Source organism: Rhinopithecus bieti, unplaced genomic scaffold, assembly GCF_001698545.2.
Source record: "Rhinopithecus bieti isolate Rb0 unplaced genomic scaffold, ASM169854v2 scaffold_36553, whole genome shotgun sequence".
Classification (NCBI taxonomy): Eukaryota; Metazoa; Chordata; class Mammalia; order Primates; family Cercopithecidae; genus Rhinopithecus; species Rhinopithecus bieti.
In genome coordinates, this window is record NW_016815774.1 from 26,610 (window position 1) to 49,123 (window position 22,514).

General features: G+C 50.7%; 2 protein-coding genes across 11 annotated transcripts in view; both read right to left on the reverse strand.

Annotated features, from left to right (window-relative positions):
* DEF6 (DEF6 guanine nucleotide exchange factor) overlaps nucleotides 1–16,529 on the reverse strand; it is a 30,670-nt gene extending 14,141 nt beyond the window's left edge. The window contains exons 1-5 of one of the 2 annotated variants that reach the window (XM_017853662.1): nucleotides 16,177–16,529; nucleotides 3,755–3,895; nucleotides 2,852–3,037; nucleotides 943–1,179; nucleotides 709–855 (exon numbers count right to left, since the gene is read on the reverse strand). In XM_017853662.1, coding sequence (XP_017709151.1) covers nucleotides 709–855; nucleotides 943–1,179; nucleotides 2,852–3,037; nucleotides 3,755–3,895; nucleotides 16,177–16,272 — 807 coding nt within the window. In that variant the 5' untranslated portion in view covers nucleotides 16,273–16,529. The remainder of the gene's footprint in view (nucleotides 1–708; nucleotides 856–942; nucleotides 1,180–2,851; nucleotides 3,038–3,754; nucleotides 3,896–16,176) is intronic. The other variant, XM_017853663.1, reaches the window with a different exon arrangement.
* A 1,550-nt stretch (nucleotides 16,530–18,079) lies between these two features.
* The window catches only part of ZNF76 (zinc finger protein 76), a 40,807-nt gene continuing 36,372 nt past the window's right edge, over nucleotides 18,080–22,514 (reverse strand). For 7 of the 9 annotated variants that reach the window (XM_017853601.1, XM_017853598.1, XM_017853603.1 and 4 more), the window contains 6 exons: nucleotides 22,327–22,506; nucleotides 21,278–21,511; nucleotides 21,021–21,184; nucleotides 20,152–20,316; nucleotides 19,501–19,614; nucleotides 18,080–18,926 (listed from right to left, as the gene is read on the reverse strand). In XM_017853601.1, the coding sequence (XP_017709090.1) occupies nucleotides 18,822–18,926; nucleotides 19,501–19,614; nucleotides 20,152–20,316; nucleotides 21,021–21,184; nucleotides 21,278–21,511; nucleotides 22,327–22,506 (962 nt within the window). In that variant the 3' untranslated portion in view covers nucleotides 18,080–18,821. The remainder of the gene's footprint in view (nucleotides 18,927–19,500; nucleotides 19,615–20,151; nucleotides 20,317–21,020; nucleotides 21,185–21,277; nucleotides 21,512–22,326; nucleotides 22,507–22,514) is intronic. The other 2 variants (XM_017853604.1, XM_017853602.1) reach the window with 1 other exon arrangement.

Here is a 22,514-nt window from a genome sequence, read left to right on the forward strand (position 1 = left end):
AAAAAAAAAAAAAAAAAAAAAAAAGAAATATTTAAGGTAAAGGATACCCAATGACATGATTTGACCTTTACAAAATATGTGAATGTATTAAATTATCACATGTACCCTGAAAATATGTACATCTGTTGTATATCAAAATAATTTTTTAATTTCATGAATGTATTTAATGCCACTGAATTGTATACTTAAAATAGTTAAAATGGCAAGTTTCATGTCACACACACACATATATACATATATTATTTAAAATAGTAAAGAGGCTTGTGTTTTAAGCCTCTAAAATAGTAATGAACACAAGGGAGGAAACAGAAGGGGAAGACAGAGCAGAGGGGTGTGGAGGGAGAATAGGGAAGTATAGAGTTGCTAAAGAGAATGGAATATGGGTGAAGAAGAAAAACCTTTAAAAGGGATTTTTTAGAAAGATTTGCTGTGTAGTATAGATATAAGCCACCTCCTCTGAAATCTTGAGCAAATTCCATATTATTCACCAATTACTTTGGTGTTTGAGTTGCAGTTTTAGTTTTAAGTGCTGACACGGCTGAGAATGGCCTTGAGGCATCCAGATATATTTGGGTCACACTAATCTAAGCAGAATTTGTGTCACCGTGGCTTTTCTCCATTTGCCCCTCTCCTGACCCCCTTGTCTTCTCATGCCCCTGAGGATGCTCTGGGCCCTGAGGTGTCCTCCACCCCCATCCTGCCCCTCACCTCCACGCAGCAGTGTGCATCCAGCGGGATAATGCCTCTTTTCTCTTTGCACTCTTCACTCCCAAAGTAGCAGAGGCAGCTGGGCTGCAGCTGGAACCAGCGTTCGGTCCAGTTCCTTCTCAGGTGCCCTCGCTTCCACAGGTAGCCCTGCCAGCCGGAGTTACGTCAGAGGCTTCCCAGGCCCCCCTTCGCCCTGCACCTTGTGCACCTCCCCTAGTCCCCAGTTTGGCTGACCTGCTTCAGGACATCTTGGATGAGCTCCTGGTAGACCTCATGGATGGCCATGCTGAGGGTGTCCCGGCCCACGCCCCGCAGGCAGCGGCCTGAGTTGAAGAGCTCCAGGAACTGCCAGACGCTGAGCCCCCCGGTGGTCTGGGCCACCTGGGCCTCCTGGGCCAGAAGCTCCTCCAGTTCGCCCAAGCTCACCTCCAAGCTCATGCTGCTGAGTACCTTTTTCAGCAGGTATTCCACCTGGAGCAGGAGAAGGAAGACCTGGTAGTTGCAGCAGGCGGTGTTGCCAGCACCAACACCAGGGAATACTCTATCTGGCTCCCCGAGCCTGGGCAGAGGGAAACAGGGGACAGACTGTTGAGGGGGCCAGAGGACCGAATGCTATGGAGACCAGGGAAAAGACCTGGGAGAGGATCCTGGAGCCCCAACCCCAACTCCGAATTTCTCTCCCCCTCCACAACCTCCAGTCCCACTCCTTCCTATCTTAAGGGCAACGTGAAGGGGACCTGAGATCTGGGGTCCAGAAAGAGGCAATAAATCACAGAAAGTGTCAAGGGAGTACAAAGGCCCTCTCATCCAATCACTCATTTTGCAGATGACAAAACCAAAGCCTAAACGGGGAAGTGACTGGCTCTAAGTCACACAGCAAAGTGGGGGCAGCCAGAACCTGATTCTGATCTCCTGAGTCCTATTCAGGTCCTTATTGCAAGCCCCAATCCCCAACCCTGGGGATCCTTCCCTTGTGGGAGGGGAAGGGGATTTGAGGTAGGGGTAGGTGGTGGGGAGTGGGGAGTAGAGGTAAGCTGGGCAGGGACAGGAAACCTGTTACAGAGGAACCGGAAGTGGTGGCTGGGGTACATCCTGCTGCAGTTGTTAACTCTGTATGTTGATCACAGAAGCAAGCAACCACCTGGCCTCCGAGAGGCCACCTTGCCCTGACTGGCAGGGGTCTAACAAGGGCAGCCAGCCAAGTGGCCGTGCAGATGGACACATGTCCCTCACCTGCCCCAGCAGCTTTTTGGGACGTTCTGTTTAGGACTTTCTGGGGGCTCCTGGGTCTTGTTTGGGCATTTAGTAGAGGGCACTGGTTCAGGGCTCAGGTACTTCCCTTCATCACCCTTCCCACAAACAGAAGCCAGAACAAATGTGAGTGGAGCTTGACATGCTAGGGCTTCTTGTAAGTACAGAGGTCCCTTCTCCTGTAAACCCCACTCTAGAGACCTAAAGTCACCCTGGCATCTCCACAGCCACCAAAAGGACTAAAAGGTCACAAGGCCAAATGGGCAGGGGAGGGAGATGAGGATAAAAGGGAGCATGCAGGTGGATGGGAAAATGCCTTCCCTGGCTTCACCCAGGAGTGAGGAGGTAGGGACCAGATTCTTGGCCTTTTCTCCCAGGATGCCCTCTCCTCCCAGGATGCCCTCTCCCTGGGTCTTTTAGCTGAATCTGTCCTGGCTTTCCAGAAGAAAGGCAGAAAGGGAAAATCTGGATCCTGTCTCAGAAAAGTCTCCCTTTGCCTTGTAAAGCATCCTTCCTGTCCTGGAAGAAGTGGCAAAAGGTAAAGGGGAAAAAAAAGCACTTTTCCTAGATTGCCAGTAATGCTCAGTAATGTATCTGGCATTTAGACCTCTGTGTAAACAGAATGTGCAGATCATTTTCCTACAGTGAGGACCAGCAGAACCCTCATGAAAGTATAATTTCAGTTTTCCTGGAAGAAGGCACAATTACTCTGACACAGGCAGTTCCAGGCATCTGGAGACGGAGACAGCTGGGTGAGGACAGATACCAGCATGGGAAGACAGTGAAGAAAGAAAGGGATGTGGGAGGTACCAAAGGTGGTTTGGTCTCATTCATGGTTTTGCTTAGGTCTGGTCCCAAGTGATTCAGTCCCTGGGGCTGCCATCACCCTCACCTCATCAGGAACCATGATCAGAGGGTACTTGTCCTCAGACAGGAAGTTGAAGAGGCACCAGAGGCGGAAGGCATCCTGATTGGAGAGCATACTGTTCCCGTTGCTATCTGCCCGATAGTTCTTCTTGGCCGTCAGGGTCCAGCACAGCTCATCAAAGTGCTCTTTAACAAAAGCCCCCTCCTCCACCTGCCACCAGGGCTGCAAATCAGCTGGCTGCATATCCCTGCTCTACCACGACACTAGGCTCCAGCTGGGTTTCTTGGGTTCATCTATGCCCCTGCTCCCCACCTGGCCAAGTCCAGGGCCCTAACTCAAGGGATCTCTGAGCTGATTACCAAGTAACTAGCTGGTTCCAACCACTCCATCCCCTACAACACACCCACACCCCACACCCGCCCTGACAACAGAGTAACTCTAGTTTTTCAGCCCAGAGGAGAAAGGAAGAGAAACCCAGCAGGAAGCTAAGAGCCAAGAACTTGGAAAGACAGTGACAGATTGGAGGAGTTAGGGGGTTCAGGGGGACAGTCTGGGAAGGGTGGAGAACCCTTTATAAAGGTTATAGCTGGAAGCAGGAGGAGGGCCGGGCAGGTATTCAGTGAACCCTTTGTAGAGGTTATAGCTGGAAGCTGGAGGAGGGCCGGGCAGGTGTTCGGTGGAAGGCTATGGGTAGGGTGTGGCCCACCTCATTAGAGATAAGGGACACCGAAGGTGAGTTGAGGGGAACAGGAAGGGGGCAGGTGGCTGGGATGTGAGGGATGTGATGGGACAGCAGGCATGGACAGAGCAGGCAGAAGTAGGAGTTTATGGCAGGGGTAAAGAGTTGGAGTGGCAAGGTATTAGGCTGCTGGCCAGGCTGGAGAAGTGGGGAGAGGTTACAGATGCCCCCTACAAGCTGGGCCCCACCTTGTCCAGGATGTACTTGTTGAGGTAGGGCATGTATCCCTGGCTGGACACAGGGCCGTCGTCATCATCTCGGAAGTGTTCCTCCAGGGCCACGGGGTCATGGGGGATGTGCAGGACCGTGTACAGATTGTGGGACAGCACCTGAGATAGAGTAGTGGCAGTGTGTCTTTCTGCACCCCAACCAAAACTGGGCCAGAGGACTGCTCCTCACCTCTCTGCTTGTCCCCACCCCATCCTGGCTGAGTTCTCTACACACACGGTTCAGTTCAGTAATAACTAAAACTTAAATACTATGTGCCAAGCACTGGGCTAAAGCACTTTACGTATCATCTGCTTAACCACCATAAAAACTACTCACATCCCCATTTTACAGATGAAAACTCCTGCAGCCCTGAGATATTTCTCACCCAAGGTCACAGCTGGCAGAACTGGAATTCAAACCCATGCAGTTATACTCTTAGCCACTTCATTAGGTATTGGTGTCCTCTTTCTACAGACAGGGAGACTGAGGCTCAAGGGATTCAGTACCTTGCCAAAAGACCCACGGTGAACACCACCTTGGAGTTCAAATCCAGCTCTGTCAGATTCCAAAGCCCAAGTGCTTCCCACAATGCTGGACAGTTTGCAGGGTTTGCAGGGACTTAGTCTGCCACCCCAGGGCAGAAGCTGCCAATTTATCATGGTTTCCATCAAAGACTCAGTGTTCCGGCTGCAGTGTGCCTATCACCTAAGTGTGTCTGCTCTGGGAGAGGAGAGGGCTCAAAGAAGGGTCATGAAAAATGGTCCGTGACGTGGAGAGGGCAAGGCTTAGAAGGGATAGTGGTCATAATGGTGTGCAGGGGAAATTTGGGTTTGTTGAACAAATCCATGATATTAGAATAAAGGGGCTGAAATCTGAAATCTGGTGAAGATAAAATCGCCTTGGGGGTTATTCTATTATACCTATTGTCACAGGCAGTGTGAATGATTAAAAAGTCACTAGTCACTATTGCACACTCACAATATGCCAGTCACTGTAGGAGGTGGTTTTTTTAATTAAAATTTTTATTTTGTTTTATTATTATTATTATTATTTGAGACGGAGTCTCACTCTGTCACCCAGGCTGGAGTGCAATGGCATGATCTCGGCTCACTACAACCACCACCTCCGGGGTTCAAGCGATCCCCTTGCCTCAGCCTCCTGAATAGCTGGGATTACAGGCACCCACCACCACACTCAGCTAATTTTTGTATTTTTAGTAGAGACAGGGTTTCACCATGTTGGCCAGGCTGGCCTCGAACTCCTGACCTCAGGCGATCAGCCCACCTCAGCCTCCCAAAGTGCTGGGATTACAGGCCTGAGCCACCATGCCCGGCCAAAACTTTTTTTTTTTTTGGTAGAGACAGAGGTCTGGATATGTTGCCCAGGTTGGCCTTGAACTGCTGGCCTCAAGTGATCCTCACACCTGGACCTTCCAAAGTGCTGGGATTACAGGCATGAGCCACTACACCCAGTCAAAGCACTTTTTATACCCCATTTCTAGTCTTCACAATCACCTATATACACAAATATCATTAAGCCTGTTTTTCAGGTGAAGATACAGAGGTTTGGAAATTTTAAGAGTAAATGGCAGAGCTGAGGTTGAAACTAAATGTGCCTGGTTCACAGGTTGCCTTCCTACTAGAATATTGATGTCAAGTCTCCCTCCTCCATTGAATTGTGAACTCTGGAGAAAAGGTCTCTGCTCATCTTTATGTCCCTCAGCATCTATGTCCTCTTCTGTACATCAAGTGCAACCAATACATGCGGTATTGAAGGACTTCTTCCACCACCAGCAGTTCACCTTGGAATCAGTTCCTTGGAGGCAGGAGCTGGCACTATCTCAGAGATGGTGTGTATGCCAAGCCTTCATTTTATTCTCTTTTCAGAGAGGAGGGGGAGAAAGTATTGAGACTTTGCCTCAGTGTTTTCCTGGGGCTCAGTTTTCCTTGGCAAACTGGGAAGTGGGAGATCCCAGGAAGGGAGCATTTCCTTTTTTGCCTCATTCCCTCTGGGCAGCTATCCCTGGAGTTTTTGGTTATGTGAACCAATAAATCCCCTCTCCCTTAAGCCATGTGAGTTTTTATCACTAATTCCAGGAAAGTCTTCTTAACACATCTGTGGTCATAGGATACCAATCCCTACTCTAAGGGGTGCCACTGGCTCAATGCCTAGTACTTAAAACCCAGGGTAACCACCTCAAGAGAATAATGCCAACATACACTGACCACTTCTGAAGTGACAAGTGTTCAAGTTTTATATATTCTCATCTGCCGTCTCTTGGCCTCTTTTCAAACTACCCATGTCCTTATCTTTTTTTTTTTTTTGAGACGGAGTCTCAATCTGCCACCCAGGCTAGAGTGCAGTGGCGCGGTCTTGGCTCACTGCAACCTCCACCTCCCAGGTTCATGTGATTCTCCTGCCCCAGACTCCTGAGTAGCTGGGATTATGGATGCGTGCCACCATGCTCGGCTAATTTTTGTATTTTTAGTAGAGATGGGATTTCGCTATGTTGGCCAGGCTGGTCTCAAACTCCTGACCTCAGGAGATCTGCCCGCCTCAGCCTCCCAAAGTGCTGGGATTACAGGGCGTGAGTCACTGCGCCCAGCCACCCCAGAATTTCTAATCATCCAACCTACAGACACCCATGGGAGATATACATTACAAGAATGTTCATTAAGCATTGTTTATAATATGAAAAATTGGAGACAAACTGAGGCTCCTTCAGTAAGAAGCAGGTATACTATGTCAGGAACCACTGTGTGTAGTTGGAAAGATTTCACTTTTCCCACTTGTGTGCTCGTGGGCAAATGTTTAATTCTCCAACACCTTAGTCTCCTCCTCTGTGAGGATAATGATAGGGTCTGCTCTAAAGGCTGTTTTGAGTGAAGAGTACCTGGTGCATAGTGCCCTGCTTAATAAAAGTTGTGGGTGATCTTTATTATGTTTGTATGAACAGACATTGAAAGATACGCATACTACACTGGCATGTAAAAAAAGCAAGCTACAGAATGAAATGTTTGTCAAATACACATGCAAAGATTAGGTCGAATTATATGAAACTAGTATTTTAGTAGGTCAAAACAATCAACTGTCAGAAATTTCATACGGTTCAACCTGTTTATTTGTATACAGAAAGAATCTAGAAGATTCGCATACTGTTAACAGTGATCACCCCTCCAGAGTGAGGGGAGGAATTTTCATCTTTTTTTTTTAAGACGGAGTTTCGCTCTTGTTGCCCAGGCTGGAGTGCAATGGCATGATCTCGGCTCACCGCAACCTCCACCTCTTGGGTTCAGGCGATTCTCCAGCCTCTTGAGGAGCTGAGATTACAGGCACCCACCACCATGCCCGGCTAATTTTTGTATTTTTAGTAGAGACGGGGTTTCACCATGTTGGTCAGGCTGGTCTCAAACTCCTAACCTCAGGTGTTCCGCCCACCTTGGCCTACCAAAGTGCTGGGGTTACAGGCATGAGCCACTGTGCCCGGCCAACATTATATTCTTTACTTCAAAAATTTTGGGGGCCAGGTGTGGTGGCTCAAGCCTGTAATCTCAGCACTTTGGGAGGCTGAGGTAGGTGGCTTACCTGAGGTCACCCACCTGGCCAACATGTTGAAACCCCGTCTCCACTAAAAATGCAAAACATTAGCCGGGCGTTGTGGCAGGCGCCTGTAATCCCAGCTATTTGGGAGGCTGAGGCAGGAGAATCCCTTGAACCTGGGAGGTGGAGGTTGCAGTGAGCCGAGATCGTGCCATTGCACCCCAGCCTGGGCAACAAGAGTGAAATTCCATCTCAAAAAAAAAAAAAAAAAAATTGGCCAGGCGTGGTGGCTCACACCTGTAAATCCCAGCACTTTGGGAGGCCCAGGTGGGCGGATCACTTGAGGTCATGAGTTCGAGACCAGCCTGGCCAGCATGGCGAAACCCCATCTTTACTAAAAATACAAAAATCAGCCGGGTGTGATGGCAGGCAGCTGTAATCCCAGTTACAGGGAGACTGAGGCAGAAGAATTGCTTGAACCTGGGAGGTGGAGGTTGCGGTGAGCCAGGAAGGATAGTGCCACTGCACTCCAGCCTGGGCGGCAGAGTGAGACTCTGTCACACACACACAGACACACCCCCCAACAAAAAAAAATTTACCATTAACATGTTTTAATTTTACAATAAATTTATTTTTATCTTTGTTTATTTATTTAGAGATGGGGTCTCGCTCTGTTGTCTAAGCTGGGGTGCAGTGTCACGATTTCTGCTCATTGCAGCTTCCGCCTCCCAGGCTCAAGCGATCCCCCCACTTCAACCTCCTGAGAAACTGGGACTACAGGCGTGCATCACCATGCTCAGCTAAGTTAAAAAAATTTTTTTGTAATACCAAAATTAGCCGGGTGTGGTGGCACACTCCTGCAGTCCCAGCTACTCAGGAGGCTGAGGTGAGAGGATTGCTTGAGCCCAGGAAGTCATGGCTGCAGTGAGCCAAGATCGTGCCACTGCGCTCCAGCCTGAGTGACAGATCCATACTCTCTCTGGGAAAAAAAAAAAAAATTTCTTTTTTTTCGTAGGGATGAGTTCCCATTATATCGCTCAGGCTGTGGTGGCTCATACCTGTAATCCCAACACTTTAGGAGGCTGAGGCTGCTAGGCAGAAACAAAAATAAAAGGTCAAGCGAGTCCTCCTGCCTCGCTTCCTAAAGGTGCCTGGGATACAGGTAAAAAAGAGAACCACCACAGCCTCAGCCCTAATTTCTTCTTTAACATTATATTCTTCTGTGTTAAAAATAAAATAGAGCATATATGGTCTTTAGGATAAAATTAAAAAGGATGAAAAGGGTGCCATTAACAACTAACACAGATATTATTTCCTAATTAAGTGCAAAAAATGAATATTCTTTTGCTGTCACTGATTTGTGTGAGAAAAAAACTGGAAAAAAAAAAATAAGGGCAGCAATGAATCTAATCACAAAAACAAAAGTGTATAACGTCCCCCATAAACAAAAAACACCTAAAGAAAGTCCAATGGTTTCCCCATAATTTTCAAAAAAAACTTTGAGCTCCCTTCCACAGGCCTCCAGCCCACCATGTGACCTGCCCTGCTGGGCACGTTCTCTTGACCAAACAAAAACTTGCTTCTATCCACCTGCCTCAATTAATGTTCCTCCAGCAATCAGGCATATTCTGCCCAAGGACGATCACTTACTGTTCCGCAGCCTGGAAATATAATCTCGTCCGGTCAAAAGCTCAAACCCTTTCCTCAACCTGTTTTTACTTAGTGTCCACCCTTCTCAGGAATAAAAAAAGACCAGAGTGAATATCATCTGACACAAAAACTAAACTTTTTTATAATAAATTTTTTGAGACGGAGTCTCACTCTGTAGCCAGGCTGGAGTGCAGGGCCAAAAACAAGCTCACTGATAAGCTCTGCCTCCGGGCTTGAAAAAACCCATTCTCCAAACATAAAAGCCTACACCAATCGCTCGGCTAGTTTGTATTTTTTTAGTAGAGACAAAAGTTTCACTGTGGTTCAGCGTGTTAGGGGTATATACAGGATTGCCCGTCTCGGCCCTCACAAACAGGATTCACAGTGATCACGAGAATTACGTTTTTGAAAAACGCTCTGTGCCCAGGCTGGATGTAGTGCACAAACACAACTCACTGCAGCCTCAATACCCTAGAAGCCGCGACTCAGTGGATTCTTCCCACCTCAGACTCCTGAGCAGCTGAACTGTAGGGCACGCCATCACACCTGGCTACATTTTTGGTGTGTCATGTGTGTTGTGTGTGTTTTTTTTTGCGATGGGAGTTTTGCTCTTGTGCGCAGGCTGGAGCGCAGTGGCGTGATCTCCGGCTCACTGCATACTTCTGCCTCCTGGGTTCAACGCGACTCTCTCCTCAGCCTCTGAGTAGCCTGGGCATTCACAGTGCGCACCTCCACGGCCCCTGTATAATTTTGTAGTTTTAGTAGAGATGGGGTTCAACATACTGGCCAGGCTGCTCTTGGAACTCCTGACGCTCAGGTGATCACTCACCCTGGCCTCCCAAAGTGCTGGGATTACAGTCCAGAGAGCCATGTGCTGGGCTAATTTTTGTATTTTTGTAGGGACGGGCTTTCACCAACGGTTGCCAGTCTGGCTTGATTCCTCAGCCCCAAGCGATCCCACCCCACCTTAAGCCCTCCAAAGCTGCTAAGATTCACAGGTGTAGCTACTCTGCTGGCGAAGTTGCCTTTATTTAAACCTGTAACCCAAAATCCTGCCTGAACCTCCATGATCCCTACCCGTTTCTGCTTTATTTCTTCCATGTCAATATCATCTTCATCTATGTAACATTTCATTTAGTTTATATCTGCTCCTCTGACTGAATTGTCAAGCACCACAAGGTAGAAATGTCGTTTTTTCCAACTGTCGTATCAGGAGGCCTGGCACCTAATGGAATGCTCAATGAAATCTCTTTCTGGAATGAACTTAAACACTTCATCTGGGAAGAAGCAGAGAAAATACAAAAGCAGAACAGAGATGACTAATCCCACCGAGCATATTAACCTTACTCGGCCCTTCAGTTTTCTTTCTTTTTTTTTTTTTTGAGGGCGATCTCTGCTGTTCCCGGGGGAGTCCAGTGTACCGGATCTTCGGCTCACGCAAGCTCGCATTCCGGTTTAGGCCATTCTCCTGCCTCAGCCTCCCCAAGTACTGGGACTACAGGCGCCGCCACCACGGCCGGCTAGTTTTTGTATTTTTTAGTATGAGACGGGGTTCGTCACCGTGTTACCAGCGTAGTCTCCGACTCCTGACCTCGTGATCCGATCCGCCCGTCTCGGCCTCCCAAAGTGCTGGGATTACAGGCTTGAGCCACTGCGCCCGGCCTGGGCTTCAGTTTTCATCTCTCTAAAAAGAGAGTTCTAGGAGAGGATCTATGAATGCCCTCTCACCCCAGGACAGAACCTGCCACATAACAGCACAGTTGAGCTTAGTTCTGTCGTCCTGTACTGTCCCTAAGACCTGCACCTCACCTGCACTTTTGCCACTGGATTCTGAAAAGCCCAGGGCAGAGACTCTGACCCCTGCGAGCTGTCAGATACTAGGACAAGGAAGAATTAAATGCCCAGACACTCAGGGCCTCTCTCCAGAGAGCTGGGCCGACCTCAGACTGTCAGCTTCCTGTGCCTGTGTGCGGTAGGGGTTGGGGGTGGAGAGAGGGTGTGACTAGGGGAGGGGTCATGCTGGAAAGGAAATGACAGTGACGGAGGAGTTGTGAGCAGGAGCTTGCTTGCAGATCTCCATCAATCCTCAGCCCTGGAGGAGGGCACTCTCATTATCCTCATTTTACAGATGAGGAAATCAAGGCTCAAAGAGAGGAAGCGTCTTGCCCAAGGTCTGACTCCAAAGCCCTGCTCTTGATCTCTACAGTGCACTGGCCCTGGCTGAGCACCACAATCACCCAGGCAGCTGGTGAAACTGAAACATGCCCGCCCAGCCCAGACCTACTGACTCAGAGTTTCCAGGGGTGGGGTCCAGGTGTATTTTTCACAAGCTGCCATTCGGGTTTCCTCAGAGAGGACTCCCACAGTCTCCACAAACCCAGGGAGCCCCTGGCCTCTGAGCTGGCAGTCACTGATCTTTGAGATGCTTCATCTATTCACTCTTTCCTCTGGAGGCATGTAGGGGAGTAGTTCTCCTCTCGGGACTTGGGGGATCCTCTAAAACTCAGGTGTGGGGATTGGGGATCCTAAAAACTCAAGTGTGGGTGCCAGGTCCATGCTGGCAACATTCAGCAAGAACTGATTCTGTAGTTTCCAGCCTTCAGGATCCCCAGGGTTTGGGAATCCATAAAAGCACCCAGCAACGATTTCAGAAAGATTTCGCTCCTAAATTGACTTTTTTTTTTTAAGAAAGGATCTCACTCTACTGCCCAGGCTGGAATGCAGTGGTGTAACCACGGATCACTGCAGCCTTGACCTCTCCCACTCAAGTGATCCTTCCACCTCAGCCTCCGGAGTAGCAGGGACTATAGGCACGCGCCATCATGCCTAAATTTTTCGTTTTTTGTAGAGTTGGGGTCTTGCTATGTTGCCAGGGCTGGTCTCAAACTCCTGGACTCAAGTGATTATTTTGCTATGGCCTCCCAAAGTGCTGGGATTACAGGTGTGAGCCACGGTGCCCAGCAAGGTCTTTAAATGAATCTAGGTTCCAAGTGACCCTTTTAAAAGACACAGATCCAGCCAGGTGCAGTGGCTCATGCCTGTAATCGCAGCACTTTGGGAGGCCAAGGCAGGCGGATCACCTGAGGTCAGGAGTTCAAGACCAGCCTGGCCAACATGGCGAAATCCTGGCTCTACTAAAAATACAAGAATTAGCTGGGTGTGGTGGTGGGCACCTGTGATTCCAGCTACTTGGGAGGCTGAGGCAGGAGAATCACTTGAACCTGGGAGGTGGAGGTTGCAGTGAGCCAAGATTGCGCCACTGCACTCCAACCTGGGTGACAGAGCAAGACTCTGTCTCAAAAAAAAAAAAAAAAAGACACAGCTCCTTTTAAGAGTTACCAAATGTATTCTAGTGAGTTACCAGAAAAGCATAACTACTATCATGGAGTAACACTGGAAATTTTAAAAGGTGAGAATCTTTGGATTAGCTGTGCCACCTTCTGAGAGGGGGCTGAAGGGGTTGGGTGTGGGTGTCAAAGGAGACAGAGGCCCAGTTAAGGGAAAGGAGAGGCTGCATCACAGACCAATTTTACCTATTTGAGGTACAGAATTTATTCTTTGTTTTTGTAGGCTGGCTGGATGACTTGGTGATCAACCCCCTGGTTTATAGATGAGAAACTGCAGACAGACAGCGACTTGCTTAAAGTCACCCAGATGGGGAGCAGTACGGATCCAAGCCTGTGTGGTTCTGAGTCAAGTGCTCTGCACATCATTAAATCATCCTTCCTTCCCTACCCACAAATCCTAGCCTGGAGAGACCAGTAGCACACAGGGGTCGGGACAAAGCTGATGATCCTAGCTAGCAGGTTTTTGGACTGGAGCTGTTCTTAACTTTTCCTCCACTAAGGAGAAGGTGGTTGTCCCTCTCCAGAGGAGGCAAAACCTGAAGCTCATTGACTCTCAGTGGGCAAGAGTCTCACTCTGGGCTCCAGGAATGCTCTGAATGTCAGCTGGAGGTGCAGGAGACTGGAAGGACCCTGTCTACCCTCCCTCCCTTCCCCCAGCTCCTGTCAGTCAAGGAGGAAGTGGTAGGCCTGGTGCCTCCTTAAGATTCTCATCAAACCAGAGACACACTGCTCCATCTACATACCCCTTCACCCCACTGCCTGATAGGCAGGGGGGAAGGAGGCCAAATTATCAGCTGATCCTCCACTAGTCCTGAAATCAAAACTGCTCCCCTGGGGAAGAGGGTGTGGTCAGTAGGACACACATCATTCCCAAGGGCTCCCCTCTTTACAGCCCTCTGTCAGGATGGCTACCTCCTAAATGTTTTTAGAGGTGGTTCTGGGAACCTTGCAAAAACTCACAGCCCTCAACTCCTGGGAAGTGTTGTGTTCAACCTAAATCCATCCTGAGCAGGAGTGCCGTTCCTATTGGTTTACTTTCTCTGTTCTCAACCCAACTGGATGAAGCCATTGTGCTTTCTTCAAGAATTCAAAGAGAGGAAGAAGTATCTGTTTTTTCCCTCAAGCCTTCTCTTCTCCAGGAGAAACAACCCCACTCCTTGGGCTTTTCTCAGAGGACATGCTGTTCTTCCTCCTACCCTCTGGCCTCATCATGGGTTTGCCCAGGACAGCCACTGGGAGCCCCCTCTACCAACACATTAGAGGAGAAGTGGCAAATGTCACCCACCGACACATCTTGCCCTGGGCTAGTGCAGGTCTCCTGCCAGGTCCCAACCCAGGACCCTAAGGCTAGAGATGGTTTTAGTAATTAGCCCAGTGAGGTGGCTCAAGACTATAATTCCAGCTACTCAGGAGGCAGAAGCCGGAGGATCACTTGAGGCCAGAAGTTTGAAACCAGCCGGGGCAACATAATCAGACTCAGGCTCTAAAAAATAAAAAATAAAAAAATTAGCGAGGCATGGTGGCACGTGCCTGTAGTCCCGGCTACTCAGGAGGCTGAAGTAGGAAGATCGCTTAAACCCAGGAGTCTGAGGCTGTAGTGAGCTATGATTGCACCACTGTACCCAGCACGAGTGACAGAGCAAGATCTCATCTCTAAAACAACAACAACAAAAAACCAGATTGACTCCAAGGTCTTTTCCCTCAGCCCCAAGTCTTTTCAGGGGAGAGGTGGGCCCTGCTTGTATAACTCTCTCGTCTGCTTCCTCCTTTGCCTTTTGACCACTTCTCTATTACTCCTTTGCTTTGCTGGAATCCCCACCCCTCGACACTATCACTACTTCCTTCCCTTCCAATATTCACTATTACGGGCTTGAACGGAGCCCTGCCATTTCTGCCCCACCCTCACTTGGCACCTGAGACTCCCACTGTTAGCTCAGGCTTCCAGAGTGGACAAGTTTTCTGTCAAGTAGGAGTGAACTCTATCATTGATCCTGTGTGACCACAGATGTTGCTGGCAGTAGGCTCAATATGAGCTGTGATGAGGTACAGACAGTGGACAGTTCAAGCATGCAAGCTCTCCATGGAGTATTTCCCTAGAAATATGCAGCCTGTGGGGGTGAGGGAGTGGGTACTGGCCCTTATAGAGGGCAAGACAGAGGCTCAAGCTAGGAAGTTTTACTGGCTGATGGCACCAGGGAAAGGGGAGCCAGTTAAAGGCTGTACCTTCCACATGTGAAGGGCAGAGAGAGCCTGGAGAGGTTTCGGGGCCACAGGTAATACAGTGGTGAAAAATGTTACCCTGGAAGCAAAGAGCCATGGGGGCTGGTATTGTCTGGCAAGATATTAAAGGGGCAGGGTGGGAGATAGGGGTGGGATACAGAGTTTGCAGAAATTGATTTTGGATGATTGACTTTTTCCCATTTATACTGAGAACCCAACCGAATGACATGATCTGCAATACAAGAGATTTAAATAGGATGTAAGGAAGAATCTGCCTATTAGGAGGTTCTCCCCAGGTGACAAAAGATGGTAGTGGGCTCTCCTTCCTGGGGGAGTGAAATCATCTATTAGATGCTCGCAAATCCAGGTAAGGAATTGTAACATAGGACGAGTCTGGGATATTCAACAGGCAAGAACCCTGCCAGTTGCTCTGGCAGTGCTCAGAAGCTCCACTCCCTGCATGGGAACTGGGGACCAACTCGCTGAGAGCGGGAACCCTCGTTCTGTATATTCAAGTCTAGGATATTCAAGTTCCTCGCGTCCAAGTTCAGTAAAGTGGGGGGTTAGAACTGTGGTGGGGCACAGTAACTATTCTGTCCCATTCATCTCCCAGGCACCCTCTACCTCGGTCATTAAGAATGGAGGTTTCCTTGAGACACACACGTCTCCTTTGGAGGACAGGGTAGGGAGACACCAGGAGTTTAGTGCCTAGCCACATGCCAGGCACAGAGCCTCACGAGGGGCACTCAAGTACTTGCAGAGTGAATGACGGCACCCCTATGGCAGGTCCAAGAGAGCTGAGGCCTACCTTGCTCCTTTCCACCAGCATTCACTGATTCTAGTGGCTGAGGGCCTTGCTTCCTCCCCACTAACTAGGGTAGGGAAGGCAGCACTAATGGATGACTAGAGGAAGAGAGAGAAAAACTCCTCAGCCTTCCAGAAACTGTCTAGGCCAGATGATTGACTTCAGGACAATCACTGATGGGGATTTTCCTGGGCTTAGATTCCACCCCTTCCCTACCTGAGGTCTCAAGGCCTAAGGTAAGTTTACCAACCTGGTATGTGTAGGGGATAGGGGGGTGAGCTGGGTAGCAGTATAACAGGGTCCTCAGTCCTCACCCACTCCGCAGCTCTTTTCCACCTGGAGGGCAGGGTTAGACAGGCCAGACTGGTTTGGGACTGGGGGCGGCCCCTTTATGCCTCTCTCAGCTCCAAAGGAAATGACTGCCAAGTACTGGCTGTTTCTCTTGAAAGTCAGGAGGAAGCGGCAAGAAAGAGCAGACTGCGTGCCCAAGCATGACTCTGTGGAGATGTGTGTGCTCATCACATGGAGTCTGGGATGTGGCCTGGCTCCTGGCCATCAGAACCCCATGATGGCCCTCAGAAGCCCCTGGCCTCCAGTTGTGGGGCCCAGTTCTGCGCAAGGTTTCTGCACACACTTCACTAGGTCTCTGGAGGGTGGGCAGCGGCATCGACCAGGCTATGTTGGCCCAGTTACCCAGGACCAACCCCCTGACCCCGGGCCCGGGACGCTGGATGGCTGGGTGCCCCTGGAGTGGCACAGTGTCCACACCTGGCTCCCAGGCGGCAAGGGCTGGTGTGGTGCATCTGCCCTCCTCCCCTGGGCCCTGGGTGCCCCTCACCTTGAGCTGGGACTTGGAGACTTTGCCGCTCTTCTCCACGTCCAGCGCGGTAAAGGCGTACCAGATGGACTTGAGTAGTTCCTTGCGCAGGGCCATGGCTGAGGCGCCCGCCCGGCTGGGGGCGGCTCTGACACCAAGATCCGGTTTCAGGAAATGCAAACGGCTGCAGAGACCGCAGAGGGGCCGCGGTGGAGCGAGAGCTCCACCTGCCTGCTCACTCTGTGAGGCTCCGTGCTGGAAAGAACCCTGCCTGTTGCTCTGGCAGTGCTCAGAAGCTCCACTCCCTGCATGGGAACTGGGGACTAACTCTCTGAGAGTGGGAACCCTTGTTCTGTATCTACCTGGCTCCTGGGGCATGTGAGGCCCTTTTAGAAGCCTCCTCAGTCCTGGAGCCTTCTGGAGCCTTTTGGGGCTCCCAGAAGCAGCTTGCTGAGGAAAAAAGCAAGCTCATCCTGATATTGGAGTCAGACAGACTAAAGGTCCAGTCCTAGTTCCACATAGGAGGCCTTGGGCAAGTTACTTAATCTCCTTGAGCAGTTTCCTCATTGGTAAAGCAGGAAAAATGCCTCCGCGTTGTAAGAATGTCTGAGAATGGACGTAAAGCACATAGTAGGCTCTGGGTAGAGCTTTTGGTGCTACTTAATATTACCACGGTGGCGGGACTCCATCCAAGTGGAAGGAAACAAAGGCAGTATCACAAAGCTGGAGAAGGAATTGGGCCAGGGCACCCCTCCAGGTCAGGATGTGGCACTTGACTTGCTGGCTCCCTGTTCCCTCAGCATTGGCTCTAAACAGTACTCTGAGCACTGCCCACTGTAGCCCCAGAGGCCCTGAAGACACTGGGGACTTTCGGAAACACATGGGGGTGAGCCTTGTGGTGCATCTCAACTTTAAGGGTCCCAGCAGCAGCAGGCTTGGGATTCAGGGCCCTCCACATCAGTGTTTCCATTTCTTCAGATCCAGTGTCCAAAAGGACTGGGACACACCCACACCAGGAATGGTGGTCACAGATGTTGAAAACATCTGCTCAGGCCAATTCTGAGACACCTCCCCTTACCCCCGAATCCAAATAAACATCCCTCCAAGTAAGGTTCTGAGAATACTCCCTGCCTGGAAGCATGCCCCTGACCCTCTCTTCCCAAGGAGCTGGTAGCAAGAGTAAATGGGAGCTTTCTAGGCATCCTAGGAGAGGATGCCTGGATCAGAGGAGGGGGTTCCAATCCTAGGAGGCAGGAAGGGATTGGGGCATATCCATCAGAGCAGAGAGAGGAAAAGAGGCACCTCTAATCCCTGCAATGTTCCTTTCTAGGTAGAGTCAAACCCAGAGCTTCTTCCCATCAAGTGTCTTCCCCTGTATCCCTTCCTCCCGCCAAAGCTGATCTGGTCTCACCAACTCACTTTTGGGGCGTGGTTGTGGCTTTGAAATCCAATAGCACAGTCCTAGATACCTAGGTGGGCACCCACAGAGCTGGGTAAGCTCCTTGAACCTCAGTAACCTTGGCAAAGGTGCCCCCCAGCCTCACTCTAACCTGGAGAAGCTGTGTGATTTGGGAGTGGCTGGGTTAGAGGGGCTCTAAATTCCATAAGAAAAGGCAGGAAAAGAGTTCCTCCAGATTAATCACCTGAGGCCCAAGATTCAGCCAGAGCCTGGAAGCAGCGGTTATCCTGGTCCTGTTTGGCCACCCTGGAGCTCACCTGCTCAGCTGTGGGCAAGAAGCCACCAGCAGCTCCTCAGGGCTTTATCTTATACTGGGCTTCCTTCCCATCTGTGTCCCTGGCAGGCCAGCCCCACCACTCTGGCACCAAGGCTGAGTAGGGTTTGTGCCAGGGAGACAGGGCTGAGAGCCTGACTTGACCAACCCTGCCACCCGGGCCTAGAGCTGAAAGGATGGAGGGACCCAGGTGGAAATTTGGAACTTTTATTAAATACTCATTCATCCATGTGCCACCACCACCCAGAGCAGGAAAAAATTATCAAAATGAAATTTAAAAAAAAACAAAACAAATCAAACCCAATCCCCAGCAGTCTATGTACAGGGCCACTCCCTACCTCTCTGCCATAGAGAGGTTGGGGGGCAGCTGAGGAGTGGCGGGGGCTAGGCACCTTTTCTCCAGCCACAGGCCCCTGAGGAATTAATTGACTGTGGTGTCAGGAAGTCCCTGGTGCCAAGCAGCCAGGCATCTCAGCTGGCCTCCAGGAAGGTGGTTATTGCTGGGAGGGCAGGACAGGGCCTGCTCTGCTGCTACTGGGCTGAATGAAGAGCTATCTGTGGCTCTCCCCTAAGAGGGCCAGTTCCCATAGCAGCCGCAATCTCTACCTGAGAAGGAGAGCAGACTGAGGGCCAGAAGGGTGTTCTTTAGGAGAGCGGGTGCCCAGCTGATTTTGAGAGGAGGGCACCCTGGTGTAGCCTGGTTTGTTGTCAGCTCCCGAGGATGATGCACTCCCCTGATTCCAGCTGTCTGGCCTCCATCTTGGGCAGGGTCCCCATTCCCTTCAGTTAGGCCATTTTCTTGCTGTCTTCTCACCCCAGAGACCTATGTGGCCACCTTCCATGTGTCAGCCACAGCTTGGGCCCTTGGGGGCAAGAGTGGCCATGCAGCATGGCACTTCCTCCAGCATGGTGTGAGACCCAGCCCTCTTGGACTCAGCAGCCACTCTCCGACACTGTTGTCTCCAGGGTCACGGCCCCTTGCTGCATGGCCGCGGTGGCCACACTGATGGCCTCCTCTAAGGTTTGCTGTTCCTCCAGCTGTGGGGAAGGGGGTGCAGAAGGAAGGAGAGAGTGAGACCCTCCCTGCTAGATTTCAGTGTTAGTAGTATGTGGCCTACTTTTTTTTTTTACTCTCCCCCATCTATCCAGTGCCACACGCTGAGCACTTAGTAGGGCTCCAATAAACATGAAGTTCACGGATGAAGAGTCCTATTAGGCTAGGCATGGCCAGCAGGCCCTGGAATAGTCAGGGTCAGAGAGACCAGCTCGCTCACGGAAGAAGGACTGGCTGAAGAGAACCGTGGTGATCATCTACTTCAGCCTCCTCAATTTTCAGACGAAGAAATAGAGACACAAAGAGATGAAGGACTTGGACCACAGGTAGACTGCCATCGGAGTTATCCTGAAGGCCAGAAGAGGCTTCAACATTCTGCCTCAGCCAAGAGCGAGCCTGAGACAGATACATGGATGCAGGAGGGAAGGGATCTGTCCTCTGAAATGGGCTCTTTTTGAGTCAGATGCCCTTCTCTTCAAGATCCTCATCTAATTCCCTTTTATTCCTTGTTGCCTTCTCTGGCCATGGGATTCCCTTTCCTCCCAGATCTCTACTCACTTGCACTGCAATGTGTGTTCCGTTGGCTGTGGCCAACAGTGCCACCTGTTGATGACGAAGAGATGCTACACTTGAGTCCTCAGCCACCACAGCCCCAGAGGTAATGATTGTGACCTAAAAGGCAAAAGGAGGTCTTCCATTCCACCTGCAGTATACTCTCCCTTCCCATGATCCGAATAAACATCCCTCCAATTAAGGTGCTGGGAACAACCCAGAAGAGAATGGATAAAACCATATGGGTCAGATTAATTAGTCCGAGGCTCAGATCTAAGTAAGGCTGGGTTTCCTCCCAACTTAGAGCCCAATTTAATTTAGGGATTTTGAATCACAGGACAGAGCTATAAAAAATTCCAGAGATATTTTAATCCTCTCACTTGAAAATGGACAGAAGTCCACGGAAAAGTGATTTGCCTAAGGTTGCAAAACAAGTCAGGGTTGAATTGAGATGTATAAAGTGTCTCTTAACCTCCATTCAACTGCTTTTAAAGATGAGAGCTGCTCATGGCCCAGGAACTGTGGGGAAGACCCCTTTTTTTGTGGGGAATCTTTGTCCTGGTAAGAAAGCTTGACTAGTTTAGAGTGCACTTTAATGCCCACCCCATGGAAAGGAATGACAAAATAAGAAACCCGAAGCAAACCCCCTGGTCATACAGGCTGCGTCTGGGTGCCATCGGCGCTGACCATGGTGACTGTATGTGTGCCAGATGTGGCCAGGTCGGCATCATGACTGGGGATGGTGAGAGTGGTGCTGCTGTGCTGGGTGACCATACTGATGGCACTCCCCAGGGCCTGGAGGTCTTCCGGGGACAGGCTGACCTGCCAACAGGAAGGGGAAGATGAGCTGGCAGTATCAGTGGAGGGTTGTCTGAAAGTCCCTGAGGAAGATATACCTGCTCTCCCAGACAAGGTCAGCTTATTAGTTTCATGTCACAGTGGTGGAAGGGATGGGTGACAGGCAAACAAAATGGGTCCAAGGCTGCAAAGAGAGGCCACACTAGAAGAATTCCACTGCCTACTTCTATTTATCACCATTTTGCCTCCGGGCCCTATTGTATGCAGCTCAGGGTCACCACCTGATTGTGTCCTAACAACTCTAGAAAGCATAGATGCACTTTCTAACAAGGGTACTGACAAGGGTCAGGTTATGCAGCTGGCTAGTACACTGGTAGGACCAGACCCCAGGCTTTCAGACCCCATACCATGTTCTGGCTGCTATACGCATACGCCTCTCTCGAGAAGGACATCCCATGTCCTGTTCAGATGAACAGGACCTGTAAGCCTCCAAGTAAAAAGAGAAACTACTAACTGTGCTCCAGAAGCCCCAGAGACTGAGCTGGAAGCACAGGAGGAGAGGTTGTGCTACAAGATGTGGTCCCCTCAGCCTCAGCCTCTGAGGTCTATAAAACTGAAACAGGAAGCTGGGTGGCAGTGGGGCTGTCAGAACTTCAAGGCTCCCAGAGTCCCCAGAGAGAGTGGAGAGTGCCAGCTAGTGTGGCACCTCTGTACTCCAGGGCCTGTACCTGCTGGGCACCATCCTGAGTGATCAGAGCCACCTGGGGGGCCCCATCTTCTTCGGTCACCATGGCCACTTGGGCTGGGATGTCATCACTCTCTTCCTTCACCTCTGAAAGGTAAGCTATCCGGGGTCGTTTGGGTGGCGGGCTCTCCTCGGCTGCAGAGGCGGCTGGGAGAGGAGAGCCAAAGCTGACACCTGCTACCAGATGCCATGGGGAGGCCTGGCTTGTCCCCATTCTCACTCCCTGCCCACTCCCCTTACCCTCAAGCTGCTGCTGCTCATAGAGGGCCTGCTCGCTCTCCTCCGTGGCCTCCAGCTCACCGTGGGCGCTGCGCTTGTGCATGGCCAAGGTGGAGGTCTGCCGGTAGGTCTTGCCGCAGGTGCTGCAGGTGTAGGGCTTGCAGTGTGTGTGCACCACGTGGTGCTTATACAAGCTCGAGTACTCGGTGAAGCGTTTCCCGCAGCCTGGCACCGTGCAAACGTATGGCTTCTCCCCTGGGGACACTGGGCTGTGAGGGGGGTGGGAACTGGGGCTGGCAAGGGGGAAACTAAGGGGACAGGGGTAAGGGACAGGGTTGGTGAAGGGAGAGCCAGAGGGAGGGAGAGGGACTGAGACCTGAGACTCTGAATGGACAGGGCTGGGGAAGATGGCCAGTGGAACACAGAGAGGACAAGAGTGTTGAACCACTGAATCCAGAGACAAGGTGGAAAGGAAATGGGGGACAGGGCAAGGCTGGGGCTAGTGAAGGGGCTGGTGGGGGCACTGGGGCTTATAAGGTTGACGGTGGGAGGTTGAGAGTGGTGAACAGCAGAGGCAAGAGGCAAGGATGACTGAAGTATCAGTTGTGATGGGAAAGAGGGGACACACATGCTGAGAGATAACACGGAAAGCTGGACGAGAGCACACAATACTGGGGAGGGTGAGGATACACAGGAGTCATGGACGGCGGATAAGGTGAGGAGTTGAAGGCGACAGTTCACTCTGCTTCTTCCCCACCATTCCTGACCCTGGCCTCTTTTCAGGAGCTCAGTCAGAGTTGGAGAGTTCAGGGTGGGTGTAGAGGGTGGTAGAGAGCTGAGGGACCCCAGAGAGGACTGGCAATACCTTTCAGATTGGACCTAACTGGAAATGGAGGAACTGCTCACTGCAAGTGGAGTTGTTCTGGAGAAACCCCACCCCCACACCAGCCTGGAATGGCTGGCACAGAAGGGTTCTGGGCTAGGAGTTGGGAATGTGTCTTAGATGGGAAGACTACAGTAGAGGGGTTGGGGTCTGAGTGAGGGTAGTCCTCGCATGCCAGCTAGCCCACCTGTGTGGATGCGCACATGATTCTTATAGTTGGTGGCGCTGGTGAAGCCGCGGCCACAGTGGGGCTCCGGGCAGGTGTAGGGCCTCTCGCCTGTGTGGGTGCGCACATGTACCTTGCGGATGTTGGACGTGGTGAAGGAGCGGCCACAGCCCTCAAAAGGACACCGGAACGGGCGTTCACCTATGCAA